This window comes from Homarus americanus, unplaced genomic scaffold (genome assembly GCF_018991925.1).
Source record: "Homarus americanus isolate GMGI-L3 unplaced genomic scaffold, GMGI_Hamer_2.0 scaffold51427, whole genome shotgun sequence".
Taxonomy (NCBI): Eukaryota; Metazoa; Arthropoda; class Malacostraca; order Decapoda; family Nephropidae; genus Homarus; species Homarus americanus.
The window spans coordinates 118,836-141,836 of record NW_024729338.1 but is presented as its reverse complement, the minus strand read 5'-3'; the positions used below and the strand labels follow the sequence as shown (position 1 = coordinate 141,836).

The following is a 23,001-nucleotide window of genomic DNA, read 5'->3' as shown; positions in this document are numbered from 1 at the left end:
CCTGACCTAACCTAACCTGACCTGACCTGACCTAACCTAACCTAACCAGCTGAGCAACAAGAGTATAAACATTACACCTCCCGCCATGAAAGAGTATATGACTATCCTATTCTTCCTCTCGTACCACCACCAAGTTACGACTCTTATAGCCAAGATTCTCAAACACTCTTAAGGTAATTTGTTGTTTCTCTTATCTGAGGATGTGGCAACGTAGCTAACTGTGTCCCTAACAACAACAGCAGCAATTATAATACGTCACCCCTTCCCTCGACCAGTTAGCAGGGCAGACGACGGACGGACGGACGGATAGACGGGCGGATAAACGGGCGGATTTATTATCAGGGAACGATCATGGTGTGTGTACATCTCATTCATCTATATTAAAACACTGATTTGTTCCGAGTGGCAAACAAATCCTTTTAAAACACAACCTACAAATATTATATACCCTGATCGCTCTATTCCGCCAGCAGAGACAGAGGGTTAAACAAAAGAATACATTACTTTACCTATCCATAATTTATACATATACATTTAATTTTTGTATTTGGGATGATAAAATAAATCACATTACACAAAAAAGAAAGAAATTTATTTTTAACTAAAGAAAACTTGTAAAAAAAACGATTTTCTATTACTTTAAGAATTAAAATATTTACCCTCCTATAGAGTCCAAAGATTATTATCAAACATACAGACCCCAAGCTATACAAAGGAGCTCTTAGTCACTGATGAGGTCCTGACTCACAGAAGCTTACTCACTACAGGGAGAACCAGCCACCACACCTCCCTCACACAAGTCAACAAGGACACTGAACACTCACCAGATGCCGGGCTCAAGTCGAATCAATATTGTCTCGGGTAGAACGAATCTGTGACCTGAGAAAAGACAGAAAAAATAAATAAATTAAAAAAATGGAATAATTTAGATGTCATGGCAGAAAGAACGTGAGTGTTATGCATGGCTGACTTTGATATTTGAGATAGAAAGATATGAAAAAAACCCCCAGTAAATTTAACCCTTTAGTGAGATACTTTGGGTATATATGAATGCAAAATATTTCATTGGTATTCATTTTATATCTGTAATAAACATGAATATATATCTAATATATAGGTGCTGGAAAATACTATATAAAATACGTGAATGTTCTCCTCTATATACGTATATTGTTTGTGGGTATACATATACATATACACAATCCAGTGGTATACATGGAACATATTCTATTGACATATACTTAAAAGTCATCACTGGACAGATACATAGTCTTCCCTCCCTCCCTTCCTCCTCCTCCTTTCACAAGAGACTAAACCAGGAGGCGAGAGGAACACAGCAGGAGGTGATGGTGGTGGATGAGGAATTGGTGTTGGAGGAGGGGGATGTTGATGGTGTTGGGGGAAGGGGTAGTGACGGTAGTGGTATAGGAGGAGGAGGGAGGGAGGGAGGGAGAGGAGGAGGAAGGAACGACCACAACCCAAACCAAAGTTAAAAATTTTATTTCTCCTGGACGTGACATGAAGACATACTGTAACGATGTATCCCCTCTAGGCTGAGGTTGGGAGAACGGTCCATGGTACAGCTGATCCTCGGTGTGAACGCCACTCAACACTGCAGCTCTTATGAACCCACTAATAAGCAGTCTCGCATCACCACCAATCAGTTTAATGAGAAAATTTTGAGGTGCGTCTCTCTCTCTCTCACACTGAACTACATCCGCTCTCAGTTTCCGCTCAAAGATCCGTCATCTGGTGGAAGTGAGACTGAAGGCCGACAGGCAAGCAGGTAGGCGGGAGAGAGAAGATGACGGAATTTATCTCACAGAGAGAGAGAGAGAGAGAGAGAGAGAGAGACACAATAGTGGAGGAAACTACAGCGGGTCTATTGGCCCATACTGGGCAGTCCCGTTTACACCCAACCCCCATCGCTCATATATCCATCCAACCTATGTCTGAAGCTATCCAGGGTATTTGAGTTAATGATGATGTTTGGTAACTTGTTCCACTCATCCACTACTCTATTTCCAAACCAATGTTCACCTATCTCGCGCCTAAATCTAAATTTGTCAAATTTAAAACCATTGTTACGAGTTCGCTCCTGGTTGGATAGTTTGAGTACCTTTGTTATATCACCTTTGTTTAGCCCTGACATCCATTTATACATCTCGATCATATCGCCCCTCACTCTACGTCTCTCGAGGGAGTACAAAGGTGCTTTAACCTGTCTCTGCACTCACATTCCTAATGCCCGGGAATAGTCTTGTCATTCTCCTCTGAATTCTTTCTAAGGATTCTATATCCATTCTGTAATCCGGTGACCAGAACTGAACTGCGAACCAAGTGAGGTCTCACAAGTCTAAGATATAGTTTTAGGATGACCTCGCTAGTCTTGTAGCTAACACTCCTTTGTGTGAACCCAAGTACTTTATAAGCCTTGTTTCAAGGGAGGGAGGGAGGGTAGAAGGGTAAGGAGGGAAAGCAGGAATGGAGGAGGGAAAGCAGGGAGAAAGGGAGGGCAGGAGGGACGGAGGAAAGAAAGGCTGGTTAAGAGGAAGGGAGTTGGTGTCATGAGGAAGGAAGGAAGGAAGGAAGGGTGGTAGGAATGATGGATGGTAGGTAGGGAGGCTACAGAGAAGGGGAGAAGCAGATTAGTGAGGGAGAATGTCAAAGGAAATAAAAAGGAAGATTAGGTTATAAAATAGGCAGAAAAGGAGGAAGGAGGGAGGCAAGGTAGTTACAGGGCGTGAAGGCAAGAAGAAAGACACAGAAATGGAGACGGGTAAAATAACAAGGAGGGAGGGAGAGGAGCGGTCATGAAGGAGGAGAGAGAGGGAGTCAGGCATTCTAGGTGACGTGGAGCGCCCTACAAGTGTTCCAGTCTGCTCCCTCCCTCCCTCCCTCCACACACCTTACAACACCTTACACCTCCCCATACCCTTATTTACCCCCATTTCCTCTCCTTAAAAAAAAACCCATTACCCCATTATTACAACCATCACAAAAAGCTAATTCACAACACGTCAACAACAAAATAATAAGAGGAAATACTACTAGGTTGTATATCTCACCACCCACCATATGGCAACACCGCCAGTTCTTTCCCCTCCCCCACACACCTGTAGCTGTGAGTCACGTGTGAGCAAGTGTTAGTTGGCAACGCTGACTTAATTATATAACATGTGAATAATACAGAGAGAGAGAGAGAGAGAGAGAGAGGAGAGTATCTGTCTGTCAGTGAGTTAAGTCTCCCTCCACACCTCACCATCCCCTGACAGACGGTATTAGTGAAGCGTTATCACCAGTTAAAATACATTTCTATATCAGTCTTATCTACACAAGACAGCCAGACAGACAGACAGACAGACAGACAGACAGACAGACAGACATCCAATGAGAAGCAAATGACAAAAAATATCGAGGAACAGCTGATAGTGATGGTACACACACCAAACCACCATGACACACACACAGCTGATAGTGATTGACACACACTACCAGCTGATAGTGATGGTTGACACACACTACCAGCTGATAGTGATGGTTGACACACACCACCAGCTGATAGTGATGGCTGACACACACTACCAGCTGATAGTGATGTTGACCACACTACCACTGATAGTGATGGTGAAACACTACCAGCTGATAGTGATGTTACACACACTACCAGCTGATAGTGATGGTTGACACACACTACCAGCTGATAGTGATGGTTGACACACACTACCAGCTGATAGTGATGGTTGACACACACTACCAGCTGATAGTGATGGTTGACACACACTACCAGCTGATAGTGATGGTTGACACACACTACCAGCTGATAGTGATGGTTGACACACACTACCAGCAATAGTGATGGTGACATACACTACCAGCTGATAGTGATGTGACACACACCAGCTGATAGTGATGGCTGACACACACTACCAGCTGATAGTGATGAGGACACACTACCAGCTGATAGTGATGGCTGACACACACCCACAAAAAGACACTACCAGCTGATAGTGACACACACTACCAGCTGATAGTGATAGTTGACACACACTACCAGCGATAGTGATGGCTGACACACCACCAGCCGATAGTGATAGTTGATACACCACCAGCTGATAGTGATGGCTGACACACACTACCAGCTGATAGTGATAGTTGACACACACTACCAGCTGATAGTGATGGTTGACACACACTACCAGCTGATAGTGACGATAACACACCACCAGCTGATAGTGATAGCGACACACTACCAGCTGATAGTGATGGTTGACACACTACCAGCTGATAGTGATGGTTACACACACTACCAGCTGAGTGATGGTTGACACACACTACCAGCTGATAGTGATGACACCCACAAAAACACACACCACAAAGCTGACACACAGCTGAGTGATGGCGACACACACTAACAGCTGATAGTGATGGTTGACACACTACCAGCTGATAGTGATGGCTGACACACACTACCAGCTGATGAGGATGATGGTGGGTGGTGGGAGGGAGTGGGGGAAGGAGTAGTGGATGAAGGGAGTGGGGAGAGAGGAGTCACAAGCCAGAACAGCTTCACTCACACAGTTCCGGAGGCCACAGGAAGCAACATTAGCGTGGCTGGAGTAACACAGGCTGCTGCACAGGGCGCGCTTTCACCCCTGTTCACTTCCTGGGTCTAGCCTCCAGCAAGATATATTCACTCCACACTACACCACACACCACTCCTTCACCACACTACCTTCCCTTCACTACACTACCTTCCCTACACCTACACTAACACACACCATAATACCGCAGTTTGTAATTATACTTGAAAGAAACATTATATAAAACTCCTTTGATAAATAATAAAGTATAATAACAAATCATAATACTTGAACAGTCGTGTGTAATAATGGCAATGATGATTAATGATGGTGATGATTAATAATGACGATGATGATTTAATGATGAGATGGATGAAAGGTGATTTTTTTCTTAAGGCCAACATGACATACAGATGCTTGTCAAGTCCTGTTAAGAATGGATGGCAGAAATATTCCTCTTCCAAAACAGAGACGTGGCACTTGAGTGTGTGAGAGTCAAGTCAAAACCATCAATAATTAAAAAAATAATCGATAATCTCTCTTTTTTTTCTCTCTCTCGCTCAAAAACAAAGAAAAATCGATAATCTCTCTCTTTTTTTCTCTCTCTGCAAACAAAGAAAATCGATAATCTTCGCTCAAAAAACCCTCGATAATCTCTTAAAACAAATCTTTCTCTCTCACTAAAACAAAACGATAACATCTCCCAACTCCCGATGATCACCACTTCCCTGCCACACCGCCATCCCTCTTGCGTACAGCGTCAAAACAGAAGCAACCAGCCAGTCAGCAGAGTCCCTTCTCGGCGTTTACTGAGGCGTTTCCCACAAGAATTATTACGCGTTCTTTAAATACTGGAAGCTCGCCAGTGAGGAACCTGTGTGTTGGCTCTGGCAGATGGTATCGTAAGCTGTTATTATTGTTATTATTATTGTTGTCATTATTGTTATTATTAGTATTGTTATTATTAGTATTGTTATTATTGTTGTTGTTATTGTTAATCCTCTTCCTCCTCCACCTCAAACTCTTCTTCCTTGGGCTCTTCTCCACCACTAACACCCTTCTTCTCCTCCTCCTCCTCCTCGAACTCTCTTTCTCCAATCTCTCGAGTTCTTCCCCACCTACTGCTGCTTCTCCTCGTCCTCCTCCTCCTTCCACAGAAGAAATTAATGGTAAGGACTCAAAGATACTTCGACTCCTGGAACAGTAGACTGAGGAGGAGGAGAGAAGAGGAGGAGGAGGAACAAGAGGAAGAGGAAGAAGAGGAGAAGAAGAAAGAGAGGATGGAGGATAAAAAGGGATTAAGATGGGGATAAGGAAGAAAAAACAGGAGGAGGAAGATGAGTACGAAATAGGAGGAGGAGGAGGAGGAAGGCAAGTATCAGTAGGTACCCCACAGCTCGTAAAGTGACGTCATAACCACAGGTCGTTTACCTCACCACCACTTTTAATTCTTACGTTGGTGGAGGTGAAGGAAATTTACACCTGTAGTTCATTTTTTTCTACAGGTAAATTAAGGTTTGTAATTACGGCTTATGGAGGGAAAATAAGGCCAATAATTACGACTTGTAAACAAACTCTCAGGTCAACAAACGTTCAAGGATAGAAATTAAACTTTGAATGAATGGACTATTACAGTAGGTACACAAACAAACATATCATCACTCCCATCATCACCACCACCATCATCACTATCACACCATCATCACTATCACTACCACCATCATCATCAGCGGTACGTGACCCTGGAGGCGGTGTGACCGACTCCTTCAAAATATCTGGCATGACAAGGAACGTGACGCCCACACCCCACGCCTACTGCGCCTCACACGCCCATATCCACACCCGCTATGTCTGACACGCCACACCCGCCCATTGTCTTGACACGCCAACACCCACGCCAACTAGACTGAACAGGTTCACATGCACGCCCACTAGACGGGAACATGCGTATATCCACGCCCAATATACAATAAACATAAGCACAGACTCCTCAAACACGCCCACAGTTACGCCCACCACCAAGAGTTATGAGGATCACCGCCCATGAAGGCAGGGGTGGGGCCTTCATAACACAGGGAGGACACCGGGGAGGGTGGGGAGGGTGGAGGGAGGATTATACGTGCGTCGCCACCACCACAAGCCACGCTAACCACCACCACAATTATCTCCACCATCATCCCTACTACAACTACTACTGCTACTACTACTACTACTACTACTACTATCAGCATCACCAACACTATCGTCCTATCCACTAGTGTGACGTCTATCTCCAACACTTCCCCAACTCTTACCAATACTATCTCCCTCACTACCACCACCACCTGTCACCGCCTCCATAATGACGCCACTTAATACGTAATGGTCGGCCAACTGGCAAACACACACACACACACACACACCGACAGTAAAACCACGTCTCTGGAATCCATCAAATTCCGGTAGCCAAGAAACCACAAGCTGCTGGGGGTGAAAACAAGGTGAAAATAGAAACCAAGTTAAAGAACATAAAGAACAAGGGAAGTTAAAGAACAAGAGAACACACGTGAAAAGCAGAGAGAGAGAGAGAGAGAGAGAGAGGAGGGGGAGTGAAATCATGGAAGAGTCACGGACACTCTCTCTAGCCTTTTCGGGTGCTCTTGTCTGCATTCTTCGTACTAGGACACCGAGACGCCGCCGCCGCGCTGCTCGCCGGGTCGTGATGTATGTGTCCGAGGCATGGGAGGAGGAGGCTAGGGGTGCTGGGAGGGAGGCTGGGGAGGGGGTCTGGGGGGTTCCTTTCCCGAGGTGCCTCCTGAGAAACCTTAGTCCAGTCTACATCCTGCATGATCCAGTACAAGCACCGTGTATATCTTGACCTGTGGCTGTGTCCTCCACCACCTCCCTATGTCTGGACGCCCACACACCAAACACTCGCTACTCTCAACACATCATTTCGTTTGGTCGGTACAACACACAAACACATTACCCAACAGTCCTTCTAATAATTATGTTTTATTTATTTATTTATTTATTTAATTTATTTATTTATTGTTTCTGTAAATTTTTATATATTTGCATAAAAAAATTATTGTTAATATTTTTTTCCATTGTCAAGTTTCTCACATCCCCAAAATTATCTAAAATTAGCATAAGTTTTAATACAGTTCTTTATTTTCTCTTATACCTCTCACTGTTTAAGACAAATAATGCACACACACACACACACACAAAGGAGAGAGAGAGAGAATGAATCACGGGAAAGATAAACATGACCAAGGAAGGTCAGGAAGAGCACGAATTGTTGTTGTCTAAGGGACCACCGCCCACCACCATTACCAACCACCACTACTACCGTCATTACCATCCACCACCTCTATTACCGTCATTACCATCCACCACTACTACAACGACCATTACCAACCACCATTACCATCCACCACCTCTATTACCGTCATTACCATCCACCACTACTACTACCACCATCACCACCTACCACTACTACCACCATCACAACCTACCACTACCACCCACCACTACTACCACCCACCACTACTACCACCATTACCAATAACACAGTCAACGTCAGGTTCATCGTCAAGTCATCGTACTCAAGGGGTTATATCATCGTATTCAAGGGGATTTTCGTGTAAGGGGTTGTTATCGTCCTCAGGGGGTTAACTCATTGTACTCAAGGGGATAAGGGTTCGTACTTATAGGGGCTTTAATCACATTCCTCAAGGGGTTAAAAATCATCATCCTCAAGGGGTTAAAGTCATCATCCTCAAGGGGTTAAAGTCATCATCCTCAAGGGGTTAATAACACTTAAATAACAACCTCTTAGTATGTACTCGGGTCAACCACCACAAATCACGCTTATTTTTCCAGTGTCGAGCCTCGAGTAGGTGTAGGGTGTCGTGTGTAGGGTGTCGTGTGTAGGTGTGGGGCAACGGGTGACCCAGGACCTGTTTAAGATAACCCCTGGACGCCGGCCCAGTAGGTTGCCATGTGACTCGTGTAGGAACAGGAATTAAGTACAGATCAATAGAAGGGTGATTGCAACACCTCAGAAAGTTCAGTCCACGTATAACAATATGGGGGCGTGGCTGAGACTGGTAATGATCGTCACTCCCTGCTTTGGTGGCATCGTCAGGACGAGTGCCTCATTAGGTACGGTGCCAGTGTTAACCTTGTTTGTTTACTGGTCGGATGTGTCTGCTATATGAAGGTGTGGCAGCCCTCGTGTGTGTCACCGGACAGAGGGAGGTGCCTGACGCAGTACCTGGGCGGGGTCAGTGAAAGCCCACCAGGATTACTGTCATTACCGCCGCACCTACCCACGCCGGCCATTAACACAACACAAGACAAATTACTACAATTGATTTAATTCGTCAACGTTCATGACCGATGCGGTGTTGTGGTGCAGCAGATAGTCCGGGACGTTTTCACACTGTTACCTGTTCATACTTCTCGGTGCTGTCTTCAGTGAGTATCAAACCAGTGCCAGATATATACTGAAATTATCATATCAGAATAAAACATATATCAAAGAATCGTATCTGAAATTAATCCCATTCTTCAAGCCAGGGTACACGCCACACTAACACTGGCTGCTACACCAACAACACAAATGTAAGAACAAGAGAGCATCGGGGCAGCGCAGGTAGACGTATCCTACTGGACGGGTGAGGGTGTCACCCAGTATTCATACCACTCAAGGCTTCCTGGGTCCTTTACCCGTCTTATACAACACCACTACACTCTTATCCGTCACCTTCTTGTTAAATCACTACACGTCTCTGATACATATAATCTGTCGGTGTGTAGGAGCCAGCCGCCACCATGGTTACATATCTCTGAAACACACAATCTTCGCCCTTACACCCACCGCCAGTCGCAGCCTCCACAAAACACTGGTGGTGTGTGGTGCCTGAGCTCATGCTAAATCCTGGGAGCCGTGAGGCCGGCGACAACGTGGCCTTTGACCTGGGAAGGCCCAGCCCTGGTTGGCACGATGCCGGGGCTGCCGGGCCACCCTGCTGGTGTGCACTTATAGCATCAGTCACGCCCTCCCCGGGGCCCATGATCACTTTCCCGGCTGGTCAGTTGTTTGTATCCTGGCGTGTGTCTGCAGGAGACAAAAGCCTTCTAAACAGCACTCTGTTGGTGGTATTGTTGTAGTCACGAGCTGTAGGTAATGACCTTCACTGACGATTCAACGTGGTTCTTGGTCTAGCACTTGGGCCACTCACCCCGAGACTACCTCAACGGGTTCATTATCATGTATATGTGGACGTGTGACGTATTAATTGTTTACCTTCCATAGAAGACGATGGTGGTGGGCCAAGTGGCGCTACCTGTGTCACACCTGCCACCACTCAGGTGAGGTGAAGCGTCGAGACGAGCTCCGCGGATACCGGGGTAACTTGGGAAAGCCGGAACCTTCGACGAATAATTCTTGTTATCTTCCCTACATCGGTGTTCCTGAACCCAGTGATCCTCCGCCCACGCCCACAACCCTAAAGTTTATCAACGTCCATCAATATCTGGTCTCAGAATCCTACCACTTGTTTCTTATTTCTCAATGTTTCACTACATAAATAAGAGACGAAGATAACTCAGTTCAATCGGTCGAGTCTGACTGAAAAACTATGAGGACCAGTAAGTCTTTAGTTAAAAGAGGTTTACTAAATCCTGAACTGTGACTGGGTCCCTAGCTTTACAGTTGGGGAAAGTGAAGGTGGATGCAGTGCAGCGCACACCACCTCGGTGTGTACCTATTAAAGGCCGAGTCTACAGTGTGCTGTACCTGCAGGACTCACTTTCACTTTTCGCTGAATCTTTGCTCCTAAACTAAACATATTAGTTGGCACAAATAAGCGTCACTCGTGTATGGGACATATTTCGACAAAAACATTATACGAGTATATATTTTGTTCTAATAATGATAATTATGATGAATTCCCAGCATGTAAAAGACGAAAGACTTTGAATATTTGACCGTAACTATTAGATCACCCCTGAGAGACACGTGACGCCAAACACCGACTCCTACATTCCGATTATTATTATGAAATCGTCCGTGAATGTCGACCACGAGGAAAAAATTCATAGACCGCCCTTTTTATCTCCCCTTCCCCTCCCTTCACTCAGCATCGTGACGTTGACAGACAGTAAATAACAGGTCCACCTCCTTATACCTGCCAGGACGTGTTACCTGTCACCTGACGCGGAGGAACCACCATCCTCGCCACCACCTTCACCCAGCCCGATGCTCTTGTTTCACCTGGGTACACTGTCGGTCTCCGTCGGTAGTTGGTGGTTTCTCCGACAGGGTAAATAACCTCGGGCGTTTGAGATTCATTATTCCTGTGCTCATCCTAGCTCACCTGTTAGCTTAAGTCACCCCACACCTGAATACTAGCTCACACCCAACCCACACCTGAATACTAGCTCACACCCAACCCACACCTGTATACTAAGCCTACGTCACCCCACACCTGTACAACGACATATCAACTAGCTCTCCATACATCTGGTTACATAAGGCCTTACAGGAGACGACTCATAAAACTAAGGTGATGGCGTGAGTACAGCGACGCCACCCCCCTCCACCCTAAAGTGCGACAGCCGCGGGTCAACCACCTCCCAATCATACTTCTTCCACTAATGATGGCCAGTGAGGAGAGAGAGAGAGAGAGAGAGAGAGAGAGAGAGAGAGAGAGAGAGAGACTATGACATACCACAACATAACGAGGTGGTGCCGGGGCTTAACACTGACCCCCCCTCCCCTACCTGATGTAACCTCCTTGCCCACGTCTCCCCTCAGCACCAAACCCTCAAGGTGAGTTAATTAGCAGCCAAATGACAGGTGAGAAAATACAACCCAAGATGACAGGTGATAATGACACGAGATGACACATTAACCTGGCAATAAAATCCACCAACTAGTATATAATAATTCGACAAGCACAAGGGGTAGGGGGTGGGGAGAGGGAGAAAGGAGGGAAAAGGAGGGGAAGAGGAGGAGGAGATGGGGTTACCTGAGACGAGCATAAGCGGCAAGGGTTACCTAGCAACTCCACCTCCTGGACGTGGAGAGGGAGGGTGGAGTGGAGGGAGGAGGGAGGGAGGGTGGGGAGGGGTGGGGGAGGGAGTCGGAGGGTGGGGGGAGGGGAAGGGGAGAAGGAAAAGATGGAAGAGGAATGAGGACTTAGGGTGGTAGGAAGGGTTCAAGACATGGATGAATGGGAGATAATGAGAAGGAAGGAGGAGAAAGAGAGAAAGAGAAAGAAAGGAGAGAGAAGAGGGGGTCAGAAGAGGGAGTGGGGGTACTGCATCAAACCTGCCGCGTCTCTCACCAACAGCACACCTGCGGTCACCAAGCAGTAATGATGAGTGACCCGCGGCACAATTGACTAACGGTGCTGAACGAGCGGCGGCAGTGGCAGGAGTCGGGCAGACAGGAGCAACACACAGATGACCCAACCGTTGTAGAGAGGAGAGGAGGAGGGGAAGAGGAGGAGGAGGAGAGGCAGGGGGAGGGAGGAGGAGGAGCAGGGGAGGAGGGGGTAAGAGGAGGAGGAGGGGTAGAGGAGGACGTAGGGGAGGAGGAGGGGAAGAGGAGGAGGGAGGAAGAGGAGGAGGGAGGAGGACGAGGAGGAGAGGGAGGAGGACGAGGGGAAGAAGGAGGGAAGAGAAGGAGGGAGGAAGGAGGAGGAGGAGGAGGAAGAGGAGGAGGAGGAAGACGTGTAGGAGGAGGAGGAGGAGAACGGAGGAGGAGAAGAAAAGTAGGAGGAGGAGGAAGAAGAAAAGGAAGAGGAGAGGAGAACACTTAAGGAAGACTCAGTAAGAGGAGTATAACGTGAAAGACTTTGGGAGCGACACACACACACACACACACACACACACACACACACACACACACACACACACACACACACACAATATAGATACACGTACACAGACACTCTAAAAAGAACTCATTAAAAACTAAACAGACACAGACAGACAGACAGACAGACAGACAGACAAGACAGACAGACAGAGAAGACAGACAGAGGAGACAGACAGAGAAGACAGACAGACAGAGATGATGAACAGGGTAGCGAAAACAGGGCAACAGACGATGACGGCGAATTTATGAGCCGGCGACCGGTTATATTATCCGGCTTAAACCAGTTCCGATCAGAGAAATTAACAGGTAATAGAACTAGCTGGCTTGATCAGGTAATAGAACTAGCTGGCTTGATCAGGTAATAGAACTAGCTGGCTTGATCAGGTAATAGAACTAGCTGGCTTGATCAGGTAATAGAACTAGCTGGCTTGATCAGGTAATAGAACTAGCTGGCTTGATCAGGTAATAGAACTAGCTGGCTTGATCAGGTAATAGAACTAGCTGGCTTGATCAGGTAATAGAACTAGCTGGCTCAGTCAGGTAATAGAACTAGCTGGCAGTCAGAGTAATAGAACTAGCCGGCGATCAGGTAATAGAACTAGCTGGCTTGATCAGGTAATAGAACTAGCTGGCGGTAGGTAATAGAACTAGCCCAGTCGGTAATAGAACTAGCTGGCTGGTCAGGTAATAGAACTAGCTGGCAGTCAGGTAATAGAACTAGCTGGCTTGATCAGGTAATAGAACTAGCTGGCTTGATCAGGTAATAAGACAACTGTGGCGATCAGGTAATAGAACTAGCTGGCTTGATCAGGTAATAGAACTAGCTGGCGATCAGGTAATAGAACTAGCTGGCTTGATGGGTAATGAACTAGCTGGCGATCAGGTAATAAAGACCTTGGCTGATCAGGTAATAGAACTAGCTGGCTTGATCAGGTAATAGAACTAAGCCTGTCAGGTTATAGAACTATGGATTGAACAGGTAATAGAACAAGCAGTCAGGTAATAGAACTAGCTGGCTTGATCAGGTAATAGAACTAGCTGGCTTGATCAGGTAATAGAACTAGCTGGCTTGATCAGGTAATAGAACTAGCTGGATTGAACAGGTAATAGAACTAGCTGGCTTGATCAGGTAATAGAACTAGTTGGTTTGATCAGGTAATAGAACTAACTGGCTTGATCGGGTAATAGAAAGCTTTGGCTTGTCAGGTAATAGAACTAGCTGGCTTGATCAGGTAATAGAACTAGCTGGCTGATCAGGTAATAGAACTAGCTGGCGATCAGGTAATAGAACTGGCTGACATCAGGTAATAGAACCTTAGCTTTGATCAGGTAATAGAACTAGCTGGCTTGATCAGGTAATAGAACTAGCTGGCTTGTCAGGTAGCTATCGACGTCGAGCCCTCTTGTCACTACTAAAGACGATGATTATGTTTGGTTAGGTTTGGTTAGATTTGGTTAGGTTGGGTTTGTGGAATAATGTTGATTTTAACTTGTGTTGAAGTTTGTTGGTACTGTAAGTTGCTGTTCCCCCTACCTGTACCCCCACCCCACCTCCTCATCACACACACCCCCCACATACGGCAAGGTACACCTGATCCTCTAATCCCCACACCTGAAACATTCACAGTACACCCGCCACACCTGACCCGACACACACCTGCACGTACTACACAAATCTAATTACGACACAAGCAGGTGCTCACAGTCAGGGTACATTAACAACAAGAACACACCTATAACACGACAGAGAACACATAACACGGGAGGCACAACACGACGGAGGACATATTTATAACACGACAACACGACGGAGAACACATAACACGACGGAGAACACACCTATAACACGACAGAACACATAACACGGGAGAGAACACAACACGACGGAGAACATACCTATAACACGACGGAGAACACATCTACTTCAAGTTAGAAAACTCACTGGTAGTTGAGAACAGACCAAGGGAGTTTCACTCCAGAACTGTGCTTACGACTGCGATGTGAGAACATATAGAGAACACCAGTATAACGTTAAATAACTCACTAGAAACCACATGAATAACTTTAGAGAACATTAGAAACAAGATGAAACAGCATGAGATAAAAGAAAACACATCAGCTTTACTTAGATCATAATATAAACGTCGTAGGAAAACTAGAAACCAACAAAACAGTAAAAGAGAAAAGATTAGAAACCAGGGAAAACAAAAAACTGATTAAACCATAAAAACACGTAAAGGAAATGGTATCTATATATTTTTAAAGAATAGACAACAGAGAACAAATGTGAGCTGGTAGTGGGCAGCTACCAAACAGGGAGGTACTACCGCCTGGGAAGATATTGGAAGCATAATGTGTTGTCTAATGGTAGACCCTGCTGCCATATGTGACCAAGTCCCAGGTTGCTGATCTGACTTTCTGCCTCATTTACACACAATTGCAGGGTCTCAATTGTTTCTCTACTTTGACAACACAACATACATATATCATTTCTCACTTTTGATCTTTTTATATTTTTTATTATAAAATTTATTTACTATGAAATATTATTATTATTATTATTATTATTATTATTATTATTATTATTATTATTATTAAATTTTCCTCAGGCCCCGATGAGGTCAGTGACATGTGCCCGGGTGGGCTAATGCCTGTAAAAAAAAAAAAATACTAAGACAGGATGGTGTGTGTGTGTGTGTGTGTGTGCAGACTCATCCCGGGGGCAGCAGGCGAGTTGCCACAGCCATGTACCAACCTCACCAAACACAACCATTGCTTCTTTCTCTTCTTAAGCCATTCCTTTACCGATTTTCCTTTGTGTTAAGAATATGCAACACACACACACACACACATGGACAGTCAAAATAGTGAGGTTGTCAGGGAGATAGGAAATGGTGATTGAGGTTTCAGTGTTCCTTTGGGGTTTCATTGGTGCTTGGTGGGGGAGGGTTTCATTGGTCCTTGGGGGTGGGGAGGGTTCATGGTGCTTTGGGTGGGGGGTTTCATTGGTCATGGGGTGGGGGGTTCAATGGTGCTTTGGGTGGGGGGGTCATTGGTCCGTGGTGGAAGGTTTCATTGGTCCTAGGGTTTCATTGGTGCTGGGTGGGGGAGGTTCATTGGTCCTTGGTGGGGGAAGGTTTCATTGGTCTGGGGGGAGTTCATTGATAGGTTTGGATATTTAATTTTACTGTGAATCCCTTTTCCTTCCCTCCTCCTCCCCATGTGAATAGGATTAAGTAAATAGGAGAAGGAGGAGGATGAAGAGGAATAGGAGGAGGAATAGGCGGAGGAATAGGAAGAGGATGAAGAGGTAGGAGGAAGAATAGGAAGTGGATCAGGAGGAATACGAGAAGGCTGATGATGATGATGAGGAGGAGGAGGATGAGGGGAGTAATAAGAGGAATGATGAGTAGGAAAATGAGGAAGAAAAATAGGAAGATGAGGAAGGAATATAGGAGGAGAGAGAGAGGTCAGGTGTTCCATGTACGAGGTTGGCTAAGCGAGTGAAATTAGCTAGTTTGGGCAGAGTCGTACACCTGTGTTATCATGCACGGAGAGCGGCCCCCAGCCTCTTAGTGTGTGCCAACCTACTACCATCTGCCATTACTACTACCATCATTATCATCGTCGCCACCATCGCTGTCACCATCACTATTACCATCGTCACCATCACTTATACCATCGTCATCATCACTACCATCATTGCCATCACCATTACCACTCTTCCCATTACTGACGCTCTGTACCTCCACCCTCTACTTACTAGTACTTACACCTCGCCACACCTACACTATCTACACCCGGTCCAGCAACACTTACAAAGGAGATAGATTCCTGACTTTCCACAACACCATACACCTCCTCGCCTGAGTTTATCATGTATACCCATCATCACCCACCACCATTACTACTACTACCCACCACCCACCATCACAACCACTACCACCATCACCACCACAACTACCATCATCACCACTACTACCACCATCATCATCACTACCACCCCTACCATCGATCACCATCACCACGGGCGTACCACTACAACCTTCCGCCCATGCCCCTCTGAGCCAACACCTACACCTTACCTTTAAAACACCACCTACACACACACAATCCCACCAGCCCCACACACACTAGCCAGCCCCCCACCCCCACACACACACAGTATACCTGCCGCCCATACCAACCGCCCCACCTCCCCCCAACTAAGATTGACTCCAAAGTGTATAAATCCTACTTCACGGATCAATTATTATTTCATGTCATAAAGAGATTATGTTTCCGACTCTACCCTATGTTTGTCAGTATCTCTCTCTCTCTCTCTCTCTCTCTCTCTCTCTCCATCCCACCTTAGCTCATAGCAGAGGATGTAAAACTCTTAAAAAAAGACTCTCTGCTTTCTGTTCATCAATCTTATTCTCACATCTTTATAACTTTCAGCAATTTCTCAAGACAATCTCCTATAATTTCTAATCTCTTGAGTGAATAAAGTCTCTCTCTCTCTCTCTCTCTCTCTCTCTCTCCTCTCCTCTCTCTCTCTCTCTCTCTCTCTCTCTCTCTCTCTCTCTCTCTCTCTCTCTCTCTCTCTCTCTCTCTCTCTCTCTCTCTCTCTCTCTCTGCAACTCGAGTCAACTACATAACAAGGATTTAACACCACGATCTTTTTCTCCCTCTCGGCAGTAAGTGTTTGACTTTGATGACACGTCAAGGCTTCCGGAGTAGTAGGAGGAGGAGGAGGAGGAGGAGCCGAGATGGAGGAAGAGGAGGAGGAGGAGTGGCCCAGATGGAGGAAAGAAGAAGAAGGAAGAGGAGTGTCTCAAAATCCCCTTCTTTCCTATTCCCCATCTCCTCCCTCTCCTCCTCCTCCATCTCCTCCCCATCCTCCATCCTCCTCCTTATCCTCCATCTCCTCCCCATCCTCCATCCTCCTCCATCCCCTCCCCATCCTCCATCTCCTCCCCATCCTCCATCCTCCTCCATCTCCTCCTTATCCTCCATCTCCTCTCCATCCTCCTCCATCTCCTCCTTATCCTCCATCTCCTCTTCTTCTTCGTCTGGTCACTGACAAAACAGGTTACGTAAACAAATAAACAGAAGGATGATCGGATTAAAATATGGATGGATGAACGGACGGACGGACGGACGGACGGACGGATAACTGGATGGATGGATGAGCGAACTTACAGATGGATGAATGGATGGATGGATGGATGGATGGATGGATGGACGGACGGACGGACGGACGGACGAAAGGACGGACGAAGGGATAACTGGATGGATGGATGAGCGAACTTACAGATGGATGAATGGATGGATGGATGGATGGATGGATGGATGGACCTAAAATCCACGCTGACGCCGATGGGAAAGAACGATCAACAACTGTGGAGTCGAGTACATGAGGAAAAAAAACACAGTAACATGAACGTACCCGTGTGAGTGGTCCAACCTAGCCCAGGGCGGCACTATAAACCTGGACAGACATTCACCAAGCTATGACCTCTCTCTCTCTCTCTCTCTCTCTCTCTGAACTACAAGCGAAGTTAATATCACCATAATTACAACCCCCAGTAACAACCCTCAAGTCACAACAACAAGCAAAATCCACCACCACAACCTTCAATATCACAACAGATAACCACGCCGCCATCCTTAGATAGTGCTGTGTAAGACAATCACTATCAAAATCTACAGTGTATTACTTATCATCATCATCATCACCACTACTACTTATCACCACCAGCGCCTGTTATCACCACCTCCATCACCATCACCCACCTCTATCACCACCACTACTTCTTATCACCACCTCCATCACCATCAACCACCTCTATCACCACCACTACTTCTTATCACCACCACCACCATCATCACTACCTTTTATCACCACCATTACTTCTTATCACCATCACTATCACCATCACCGGCATAAATCCCTCACAACAAGAATGCACAACACGTTCCTTCACCTTTGGTCCTGAATAATGTAAACACAACCTGACTGCTCTCATGTGATTAGTCTACGATTAGTCATGTCTCATGTGATTGGCTCTACGATTAGTCATCTCTCATGTGATTGGTATACGATAAGTCATCTTTCATGTGATTGGTCTACGATAAGTCATCTCTCATGTGATTGGTCTACGATTAGTCATCTCTCATGTGAATGGTCTATCCCGCATGACCCAGCTTCCTTAAGAGACCACGTGTTAGAGGCTTGGTCTCCCTCCTTCAATAGACCACGTGTTGTCTGGTCTCCCTCCTTCAATAGAGACCACATGTTAGAGGTCTGGTCTCCCTCCAATAGAGACTACATGTTGGTGTCTGGTCTCCACAGACCACATGTTAGAGGTCTGGGTCTCCTTCAATAGAGACCACAGCAGGAGGTCTGCCCCCCCTCCACAGAGACTACACATGCTGAGGTCTGCCTCCCCCTCCACAGAGAGACCACATAGAGGTCTGGTCTCCCTTCAATAGACCACGTTAGAGGCCTGGCCCCCTCCAATAGAGACCACATGTTAGAGGTCTGGTCTCCCTCCAATAGAGAATTCTACATGTTAGAGGTCTGGTCTTCCTCCTTCAATAGACCACGTAGTTAGAGGTCTGGTCTCCCCCTTTCACAGGACCACGTGTTAGAGGTCTGGCCCCCTCCAATAGAGACCACATGCTAGAGGTCTGGTCTCCTCCTTCAATAAACCACGTTAGAGGTCTGGTTCCAATAGAGACCACATGCTAGAGGTCTGGTCTCTCTCCTTCAATAGAGACCAAGTGCAATTCGTATTTCCTGGCTGTTGGTAGAATTGACAATATCTCTTCTAAAATACGTTTCCCTTTTTGTCTCTCTCCCTGGATCACGGCAGGTTGCATGAGTCCTGCATACCAACACGTCACCACCAGCCGCCAGATCCAGTCCGTCTTTACCTCACCGTCACATGGAAAATTTGGTGGTCGACCCCTGATTAATATTCACCCTAGGTAGACGTAACTGGGAAAACCTACCCCTGGGCCCTATACCCTCGAGACGGACGGACGGACGGACGGACGGATTGACTGACGGACGGACAGACGGACACACACACACAGGGTTGAGAGAGTTATTAGACCCCTTTTAAACTCTTGGTCTTGTTTGCTTTCTTCTCTTATTTGCTACAAAGACTCCTTCCTCTCCTTCTCTTCCTCCTTCCTCTCCTTCTCCTCCTTCCTCTCCACCTCCTCCATCTGATATATATTGCCATGTAGCTATGACTCGAGGTGGTGGTTTGGTGATGTTGGTTGAGGTGCCTGGTACTGATGCTTGTGGTGGCTGGTACTCTAGGTGTAGGTAGTGTTGATGGTAGTGTTGGTGGTAGTGTTGGTCATGGTGTTGGTGGTAGTGTTGGTCGTGGTGTTGGTGGTAGTGTTGGTCATGGTGTTGGTGGTAGTGTTGGTCATGGTGTTGGTGGTAGTGTTGGTCATGGTGTTGGTCGTGGTGGTGGTGGTGTTAGTGGTAGTGATGGCCGTGGTGGTAGTGTTGGTGGCGGCGGTGTAGAAGTGAACAAGTCAGCCCGGGCAGGAACCTGTTGGTCGGGTGGGACCTGCCGGGCAGGCGGGCGGTCGGTCGCTGCCACGCCGGCCACTACCACCACTACCACCCCGCCGGCCGCTTATCACCATACTACTACCACCACCACCATTACTACTACTATCCCGCCGGCCGCCTACCAGTATACTACTACCACCACTACTACTACTACCACCCCGCCGGCCGCCTACCACTATACTACTACCACCACTACTACTATCCCCCCCGGCCACTATCACCACCACCACCACCCTATAACCTACCACCATCACCTAAACACTACCACCAGTACCCAACCATCGGCCTTCAAGCACCCGGAAAAGTAAAAAAAAATATATCCCCAGGTAGGTTATGACGTCATTAACAACACGCCAACACCTGCACATCTCAACCAATCAGGAAGACAATCACACACATCGTATTTAACATGACTCACCAAGAATCACCAACTACACTAAACAGAGACCAAAATAAGACCATTAACTCACCAAGAATCACCAGTCACAGTTATTAAAGTCACCAAGCACCGATAAGAGCCCACAGGAGAGTTCACCAAAACACACAGTACGGCTCCCTATCTTGGTGCCCGTTGAAGTCACCAGCACTACATCATTACCTGGTGCTCTGCCTCCAGCTACCAGCATTATCACACACACACACACACACACACACACACACACACACACACACACACACACACACACACACACACACACACACACACACACACACACACACACACACACACACACACCATTATATCTCCTGGACAGAATTCCTTCTCCTCACTACTGCACTGTACCTCCCAGCCAGATGTATAATGTATCTATAATGGCCATTAATGAGAGAGAGAGATAGAGAGAGAGAGAGAGAGAGAGGCACCACAACCTATCATTTACTACAAGCAATAACCCCTAACAAGATAGACGGCAGGTGTACCCTTTCTTCCCTCTCACTCTCCCTCTCTTTCCCCTCTCCCCTCCTTCTCTTTCATCTCCTCTCTTTCCTTCCCTTTTCTTCTCTTTCGTTCCATCTCTTTCCACTCTCCTTCCCTGCCTCTCTTTCCTTTTCTACCTCCCTCTCCTTCCCTCCCTCTCTGTCCCTCCGCTTTCCTCCTCCCTGTCTTCTCCTTATCTGTGTTTTCATCTGCCTTTACTATAGTTAAACTCTCTCTCTCTCTCTCTCTCTCTCTCTCATCAGGTGAACAGGAAGCTCTATAAGACAAGAGACGACAACTGCCCATTAAGAGTTTCATCTCCTGCCAAGTGCTGTCACTTATCCTGCCCACCCGCCCATCCCGCCCACCTGCCCATCCCGCCCTATCCTCACCCATCTGACATCCCGCCAATCCACATTCCCTATCACATCCTGCCGCTAATTCTACCCATAGTCTTCTCCCACCGCCTACCCACTAGTTACTCCACCCACAAGTCACACCGCCCATCAGTCACTCCACCCATCAGCCACCCCGCCTACCAGTCACTCCGCCCATCAGTTACCCCACCCACTAGTCACTCCGCCTATCAGTCACTCCGCCTATCAGTCACTCCGCCCATCAGTCACCCCATCTCACAAGCCACCCCACTCACCCCACCCACAACCCACCCCACGTAGAAGTAACCCCACCCGGCCGCCCATAATGAATACTGTCTTATTATAAAAATGGGCGTTGGTCAAATTGCAGGGTAATATTCCCCTTGAGTGAGACTGGGAGCTGTAGCGGGGTGGGTGGGGTGGGTGGAGGGGTGGGGTGGGGTGGGGTGGAGGGGTGGGCGGAGAGGTAGGAAGGAAAGTGGGCGGCCCGAGAGTGGAGGTGGAAGGAGAATAGTGGGTGTTGTACATGGTATAGGCGGCGGTGGGTGGGTTGTTGAGCATGGTTGGGTGTGGTTGGGTGTGGTTGGTTGTGAGTGTAGAGGTTAGTTGTGACAGTGAAGGCGAGGATGTGGGAGTAGAATGTGGTGATGGGAGTGGTGGTGGTGATGATGGTAACGGTGTGGTGGTAGTTAATGTGGTGATGATGGTGGTGCGTGGTGTGGTGTGGTAGGCTCGGCTGTGGCAGAGACTCGGCTGTGGCAGTGAGACTCGGCACAAACAATAACACGGCTGGTGCAATAGATTGTCTGTCTGCGATTCACAAAGAGGGTGGAGGTGAGTGGGGAGAGGGAGAGGGATAGGAGGTAGGGAGAGGGGTAGGAGGTAGGGAGAGGGGTAGGGGGTGGGGGAGAGGGAAGTCATGGGTCAAAATGGGTGGTGGCGACTCAAAAACCTCTCCTCCCTTCCCCTTTCGTACCCCCACACCACACCTGCTAACCCCCCCCTCTCTCCACCAGGTAACTAATTAGCACAACAGGTGGGATTGTTTTTCTATACTGCCAGTGTTGTCAAGGCCAGATAACACACACACACACACACACACACACACACACACACACACACACACACACACACACACACACACACACACACACACACACACGACTATAGATTCCAATGCTGAAACTAATAACGTCACTCTGTTCCTTCATTATAGGTATACAGTACAGTAGGTCAAAACTCCTTCACTTATGATGAATGGTGAATGATAGTGATGATGATGAATGGTGACTGGTGTATGATAGTGGTGTAGGGAGGAGGTGGATGGGGTATGTGGAATGAGGGGAAGGTTGAGTTGTAGGGAGGAGGGTGTGGCACGGGGGAGCAGGTCAGGCAGGCAGGTGGAAGGCCCTCCAGCCATACAAGTACAGAGGTAGGATGAGTTTCCCCTCCCCCACACACACACCAATTGTCTAACATCAACGCTAATCAATACCTACGTCTCTTTGTCATCTTGTTTCACCAACCACATCCGCCTCCAATATCTCTCTCTCTCTCTCTCTCTCTCCTTCTAATTCACTCTTTGTCTCTGTGTTTCTCTAGCTCTCTCTCTTTCTATCTCTATTTCACTTTAACTCTCTCTCTCTCTCTCTCTCTCTCTCTCTCTC

The 23,001-nt window shown here is 47.0% G+C and overlaps 1 protein-coding gene across 1 annotated transcript in view; it reads right to left on the bottom strand.

The window, feature by feature from the left end:
• Nucleotides 1-824: 824 nt before the first annotated feature.
• Nucleotides 825-23,001, bottom strand: part of LOC121866703 (epithelial splicing regulatory protein 1-like) — a gene marked incomplete at its 3' end in the record, with an annotated part of 125,300 nt that continues 103,123 nt past the window's right edge. The window contains exon 5 of the mRNA XM_042366412.1: nucleotides 825-879. Within this exon, the coding sequence (XP_042222346.1) occupies nucleotides 825-879 (55 nt within the window). The remainder of the gene's footprint in view (nucleotides 880-23,001) is intronic.